General features: G+C 31.3%; 1 protein-coding gene across 1 annotated transcript; it reads right to left on the bottom strand.

The window, feature by feature from the left end:
- Positions 1 to 1,948: 1,948 nt before the first annotated feature.
- Positions 1,949 to 6,174, bottom strand: LOC146740557 (uncharacterized). The gene is made up of 10 exons (XM_085501828.1): positions 6,145 to 6,174; positions 5,414 to 5,464; positions 4,808 to 4,849; positions 4,671 to 4,720; positions 4,050 to 4,087; positions 3,781 to 3,851; positions 3,380 to 3,544; positions 3,131 to 3,195; positions 2,628 to 2,711; positions 1,949 to 2,218 (listed from the first exon to the last, which is right to left on the bottom strand). The coding sequence occupies exons 1-10, from the start codon at positions 6,172 to 6,174 to the stop codon at positions 2,083 to 2,085; spliced, it is 732 nt and encodes a 243-aa protein (XP_085357954.1). The 3' UTR covers positions 1,949 to 2,082.
- Between the last annotated feature and the right edge of the window lie 1,888 nt (positions 6,175 to 8,062).

The raw sequence follows: 8,062 nt of genomic DNA, 5'->3' as shown, positions 1-8,062 counted from the left end.
GAGCTATTAAATATATTTAATACAATATATTCAAACAGTTTTGAACATTTCAATTATTTAATTTGCCAAGCGATCGTGTCATTCCATTACAGACGAGTCGCTCTTCATTCCATTACAGGACGGTATGACCCAAACCACCCTCCAACGTCGCTCTATTTACTTGATTTGATATGGGAGCTATTAAATATAATTAATAAAATATATTCAAACAGTTTTGAACATTTCAATTATTTAATTAGCCAAGCGATCGTGTCATTGCATTACAGACGAGTCGCTCTTCATTCCATTACAGGACGGTATGACCCAAACCACCCTCTAACGTCGCTCTATTTACTTGAATTGATATGGGAGCTATTAAATATATTTAATACAATATATTCAAACAGTTTTGAACATTTCAATTATTTAATTGGCCAAGCGATCGTGTCATTCCATTACAGACGAGTCGCTCTTCATTCCATTACAGGACGGTTTGACCAAAACCACCCTCTAACGTCGCTCTATTTACTTGATTTGATATGGGAGCTATTAAATATAATTAATAAAATATATTCAAACAGTTTTGAACATTTCAATTATTTAATTTGCCAAGCGATCGTGTCATTCCATTACAGACGAGTCGCTCTTCATTCCATTACAGGACGGTATGACCCAAACCACCCTCCAACGTCGCTCTATTTACTTGATTTGATATGGGAGCTATTAAATATAATTAATAAAATATATTCAAACAGTTTTGAACATTTAAATTATTTAATTAGCCAAGCGATCGTGTCATTCCATTACAGACGAGTCGCTTTTCATTTTCTTATTTATTGAATCATTACATGGCGATTGAACATTCGCGTATTGTGTCCATTTCGTTTAACTTGTTTATTCTTCTAACCACCTGATAAAATAAATTAATTTTATATATATCCTACGAAAACACTTATGTAATTCTTCGTAGTACGTGTCGATTTTATTCCTTACAGTTTCTCCTCATTTCATTAGAACCAGTTTGTTTACAAACCACTGATTAAGTTAAATAATAGTTAACATATACCACTACTACTGCCTGTGCACAGAATTGCGCTGCTTGGTTCAAGTTAATTGTGGTGGTGGTTAGGTTATGAATTACAGCTATTAATTTGCTATTAATATGCTGAATAATTTGAATAGTTCATTGTTGGGACCTATTTATACCCTCCCTAGTTTGGGGTACTTACTCATAAGACAAGTGCGCATGGAACTACAGTGTTGCAAGATGGCTATCAAATTAACTACCTAAATAACAAACTAGTTTATTGAACGAACGGCTTTGGTGTGCACGCAATTTGAACCGTATCATTATCTGAGAGGGAGGATGAGAACACGCGTAAAAAATGCAAAATGTGACCTATTAACGTACGCAACCAACGTAGTTCACATAATAATCCATTTATTTGTTTATTTTATTTGAATTTGTATGCCAAATTGTTGTTGAAATACATAATGGCCAATTTTCATGAACCTGAGGAAATGGGATAAGTACAAGAACAACATATAAATATAAGAATTATCTTTGTTTGCACATATTACAAAAGTAATTACTATTGTCGATTTAGCTGAGATTTTTCTACATTTTTTAACTTTTGTTTGATAAATATAAACTTGATAGCGACATTTTCGGCGAGCCCAATGCGGAATGAACTCCTACAAAAAAATGACACGTTCTAATTCTTTAAATTAACATCTCAGTTGGTCTTTTAAGAAGCAAATTTTATAGCTATCTTGCAATGCGAGTTTACATTACTTTGACATGTATATCATGTTATTGGTGTTGTGACATTTATGATGCTAGAGTTTGATTCATCGTCATTACTTGAATATATAATCTAAATATAGTTAAAATATTGATGATGCTAGAATGAAACATGTTTATTATACAAAAGTGTATTTAATAAAGTAATGAAACGCAACGCAGTAGTAACAATTATATAACTCGTTTTAATAAGTATAAATTAAACTAACAACTTCGACTTTGTACACTATAATGTAGTGAGAGACGTACACCATGAAACATGCATATGCGACTGTAGTACACACATAACAATGAATATTTCAAATTTCAGTTTTCAGCTTGTCAGTTTGTCTGCACAAATCATCTGCCTCCTTTAAAGAAATGTTCAGTTTAACCTTGAGTAAATATGCGATACATTCTTTCACTAATACGTCATCCACAAATCTAGTTGCAAAACTGGAAAGAAAAATAAGAAATATTCCTTTTAATCAATTTGATTCATACTGTCAATATTGGGGAATAGCATTGTTCTTCACAAAAATATTAAAAAGCGTTTTTGTTTATTTAATTCTTTCATATTGAAAAGGAAAGTTATATCTGGTATCCAAATTGTCCACTGAGCAAAAACACAATTGATATTGTAAGCCGTATATATTATACATATGCAAATGTCTACTCATGTCCGACACAACTGGTCTAGCTAGATAATTACATTTCCATTTCATTCATTTAGAAACATTTCCCAGTTTCTTTAGGAGAACCGTTCATGTCGACTTTCGTATGTATTGTCTTAAATCATAAAAAGTTGTGTAAATGACAATCTCCCATGATTATGATTTGTTTGAATAAAGCAAAGTTAACTTACAACATAGGAGAATTCAATGCTTCTCTCTTCATATACACTTTTTTGCTTGTTGTACATGGCATATTCGTACTTGTTTCAAATATACTACAATTAAAAGACAATTAATTTAAGAAATACCATATAGAAACACTGTTACGACCACTTCATATTTAAATTCGTATTCAAATGTATAAGAGTGAACGAATCTATTCAAGTCTAAACAATCAACACATATACACTACGATAAATGATACAAGCATACAGAGAAAACAAATTTACATGAGCATTCATGCTACAACTGTCAAATTTCAATCATAGTACTAGCAAAATTTAGTTAAGTTTTTAATTAAATTGCGAGTTCGGATCTTGTGTTCGTTTACCTGTAATTATGTGAACGGCATATATATGACCACTTACATATTATATACACTGGGAAACATTGACGCCACAGATTGAAGAGACAACAATTTCACTCCATTCAATAAGTGTGTTTGCAAAATAACAATTTTGTAATAAGTGTTAACCTTTTGGACATTTTTTTCTTCACCAGGTGTTCTTTTATCATTCGTTCTTTGATTTGTTCATGGACCTATGAAATGTATGAGGATGATTATAGGACAGTTAGTGGTGTGGGAAGTGGTTATACAAATAAATATACAATGTGAGATGTGAAAACAACAAATTTAACTTTATCGTGATCTCTTTATTATAAAGGAATATTGAATTTCCACAAGACAATTTAATGATACCCATAAATAATCAAATAAACTCACCTTATCTGACACGTATTCATTGCCATACCCATGTCTCACATGGGTAGTTCTTCCACAATAATTTTTGTTGTAGTCTGCCACAAACATGACGTGTCGATTTAAATGGCCAATACAATCTCCACTACACGTTATTATACCATCTGTGAGGTGTAACATTTCTTGGTACTATATTGTAAACAAATGCAAAGTATCGAACATTAGATCATTGTCAGAAGGTTGATTTGAATATTTATATTAGTTATGCAAATTACAAATGAAAACCCCCAACCCAAATAACGCTCTGTTGCTGGGTTCTTGCATAGATATAAAAGAAGAACTTACAAGACTTTACACGTTACAAAAACATAAATAATTTTAGTCATACACAAAGACTTTACGTAGTATTATTTTGTGTGTTTTACCTGATTTTCTGTAATTTCTCCAGTTATTTTGTCATTATCAAGATTTTCCATCTCTATTGATGAACTACAATCTGCAAACAAACGCAACAAACCATTGATATATCATTACATTTCAGTTATATAATCGAACTAGCATACGTTTCATGGCTTATTAGCCAGGTATTATATTAAATAATGTTGACCTAAAACGCATTTTTAACACATGACAATTAACAAAGAACCAAAATGTAATTTTTCAATATGAAAGATTTGAAAATGTTGATATTAACCTGAATCTTCAACTTCCCCAACTTCCAGTACTTGTTTCCTGTCAATAAATTATTTATTAAATATATATATTATGATATATCACCATAAGAAGTGATAAAATCAGTTTGAATTCTAAGCCTGATCTTGGCAGAAACAATGTCACTGATAAGATATATACAAAACCCCAAACCTATGATATGCATCTAAGGGTCATAGAGATATATTCTATTGATCATACAAAATGGGATAACATATCATTTACGATAAATTAAGTGAAAAGAATGTTAGAAAAAGTTCCGGTTAGGATTAAGTATTGAAAGCAAGACTGGATAGATAGTAGTTAATTGTGGTTGAATGTTTAAATACATTATTGCAAAATATATGGAGTTTAAACTGCGGCACCACAATCCCGAGACTGCACAACTTTAACATGGGACACTAATGTTCATGTTGTTTACACTGTTTAACGGTTCGTTTCTGGTAATTTCAATACTTGTTATGTTTATATCAACTCAAACGCTGTATCATTATGTTTTCAAATTATCTTTTGAGACCAGCAATGTTTTGACATTATTGACACGAAAAATGAAAGTTAATAATCGTTCAAAATCCAAAATATTGTAGTCTTGCAATATACATACCATTGCAACAAGTCTGTTTTCACCTCTTCTCTTAAAAGCGTTGATTCGACCTACAAAAAATATTGTTTTAGTGTTATGTTAATAAAAATACAAGAAGGTAACCTGGAAAATGCTACAAAATATTCCGATTTACTCACCTTAAACATGATATCCTCACCAAGGAGACAACATTTCAGGTACTACATAACCAAAACACACATAGATATTGTAATAAGGTACAATAAAATGTAAATACAATGTTCAATTAACAAACATTGAAAGTATTATATATTCTAAAGGAGGAACAGTTCAATATGTGGTACTTTTTAAGTATAATATCAACTGATAATCAAATAAAAATTAGAGCAATCATCCTTGGATGTGGATGATTAATTGTCGTGTTTCGTTTCATTACATGAGCTCTAGTGGGGACTTAAGGCTAGAATCGTATACAGAGATGTGATATTGAAACACACACATTTATGTTTAGCCTGTTGGAGATTGCAATCACCATATTTTGTCCTTTTGAGACATTTGCAAATAAACCATTTTCTTTTTTTAATAGAAAACCATATTACGCTTTTCTGGAAGTATGTCGGAATTGCAGTGTAGTGGGCACATTATAATATTCACAATTTACACAATTAAATGATATTTACATGTGTATACACGTTTGGCAGAATGTAAGTAAGTATGATTGGTACTATATTATAATTGATTGATTTGACATAGTGTATGCGCCAGTGCACGTTATTACAACTTACCTTCAAAACAAACACGCCACAATCTTTATTATTGACCTGGCAGGGTAATCCCTAATAAATAAAATGTGATTAGGAACAGGCAATTACAACAATGCAAGTTTATATTTGTACTACAATTACATTTAACCAATACACTGAATACAAATCATAATCAAAGAAAGCTTAGAAAGAACGTGTTGTGAGATTATCAAAATTAATTCAAAATTTAAAATTTGCTTTTCAAACAAGTAACTTGGCAAATAATTTGTGTCTGCTATTTGAGATTCATGAAACATGGAACAAATGTGATTCATACTATCAAAATTTATAATACATACAGAAAATACATTTTATTTATCATCCATTGTTTTTAGTCTAATTAGTTCCTAAGCACCTCTGTGATGAATTAAATTTAAATCTGATTTTTTTAGATATCAGAAATGGGCTAATAATAGATAATCAATATGCATGTTTATCAACATTAAACTAATCACGTCCGTGGATTACCTCAATGAACCAAATGAATTATTATACAAATTAAGCAATTATCATACATAGATTTAGGTCTGTATATCTTTTCTGGGTGTACATGTACAAAGTTTCATTATAATGTGATGATTATTCATAACTAAAATAGCGGTAAGCGAAAACGTAAATTATTATGCAAAATAGGTAATTATTATAGATGTATATAAACCTAAAACTAATTTGATCATCACCTTGTGTTAGAGTACATATGTACCAAGACTCACTGAATTATGATAAGTACTGTCACAGACCATCTTTATACGAAGTTTCATTGAAATGTGATTAGAACCAAAAATGATGATTTATTATGCAAATTAACTCAAAACTGAGCGGGTCTGTGTATTGTGTATTGTTTTAAGTATTAGTACTTAACATATCAAAATCTGAAAATTGATTAATTGTGCAAATTAGGTAATTAATATTTCACACATCCGTCTGTGCATCGTCCTATTTATCTATGCAAGTTTCATTGAAATGTGATGATTAGTACCTGAGATATCATTGGAAAAGCCAAAAATTGACTAATCAGTATGCAAATCAGGTTAATTATGTGCACAGCATCTATGTGCCAAGTTTCATCAATATCTAATGAATAGCTCTTTAGATATTAGTGGAACAGTCAAGGGACAGCTAAAAATTAGCTAATTATCATGCAAATAAGGTAATTAATATGTATGAATTTCAACCAAAACCTTATCAAATCTGCGCATTAGTCCAGAGCATCTATGCACCAAGTTTCATTAAAAACCAACATACGGTTCTTGAGATACCATTGGAACGGACAGACACACACACACACATACATGGAAATTGCAAAGACTCCCACGGGAGTCAAAAATGTTATTACCGTAATATAAGTAAATTTCCATTTGCTTTTTTCTCGAGTCATTATTTTAGTTTTTGATTCTTCCGATATGAATTTCCTGCAAAAATATAGATTAGATGATTAAAAACTAAGAAAGTGTTGCCGAGACGTTATAACGAGATAAAATCTTCCTCGGCTGCAGTAAATTAAAGGAAAGTAGAAATCGACATACTCCCCTTGATTATAATTTCAACAAATACTGGTTTCAAACTATAAATTATATTACATGCAAAGATTATCACTGACTTAAATCATGATTAAACAGACAAATTCTTATAACTTGTTTCTACCTTACCTGAGGGAATTTTCTATATAAGCATATTCTTTGCAAGGAAGCGAGTCATATATGAATACGTTACGCTGCTGAACATCAATCCGCTGCAAAAATGTTAAAAAACAATCAGCCGTTTAGTGGTTTGACTGCTGAAAATGTACTAGCTATCATCAACAACATCAACAGTTTGCAATATAAAGCAATATAAAAATGTTTTTGTAGTTGCTGGACCATGCAAAGTTTTATATGCATGTCAATGTGGTCATGTTCGTCATCTGCAGTAAGTCCATGAGCCTTAAGCTGTAGGGCTTGAAACCCATCATTGCTGCTTTGCAGCTATATTTAGGTTTTCAAGACACATGTCTTGGAAACCTATTGTAATCATTATGTTTTTTATTAGGTTTTAGGTTTTCAAGACGCACGTCTTGGAAACCTATTGTAATCGTTATGTTTTTTTATTATTATTCCGCCAGATTTTTCGCTAAGTGCTATTCGAACACCATTACACATATCTTGAAATTTTTTTCATATGTTTGTAAAGTTTGATGAGATCTAGTGCATATCCTAAGATGACGCATATTGGTCACGTGGTACGGCGGCCATTTTGAATTTAAGGCGGAAAATGGCATGCTCATTTAAACACCTTTCTGAGGGTCTAGGAGTCTCAAACTTTCGCTTAAAAGCAGCATTGGCCATAGAGCTATGTATTTCATGAAAAAAAAGTTGAACGGTCATGTGACTTTTTTTTCTAGAATTTTCTGAAATATTGTTTTGCATCTCATTTGCATAATTTTGATCGTATCAAAATTCCACACCATAATTTTGAAGAACATCATACATACTACAGATTAATCAAAGAATCATGAAAGTGCGACCAGTAGTTTTGGAGCAGTTGATTTATGAATATTTTTCACATTTTATATAAAATAGTCAGCAATGATGCATTATGGGAAAGGGGGAGGGCCCATATACGATACACATTGAATTGACATATATTGAGAAC

This window comes from Saccoglossus kowalevskii, chromosome 7 (genome assembly GCF_978046115.1).
Source record: "Saccoglossus kowalevskii chromosome 7, keSacKowa6.1, whole genome shotgun sequence".
Taxonomy (NCBI): domain Eukaryota; kingdom Metazoa; phylum Hemichordata; class Enteropneusta; family Harrimaniidae; genus Saccoglossus; species Saccoglossus kowalevskii.
This window is presented reverse-complemented; position numbering and strand designations above follow the sequence as displayed.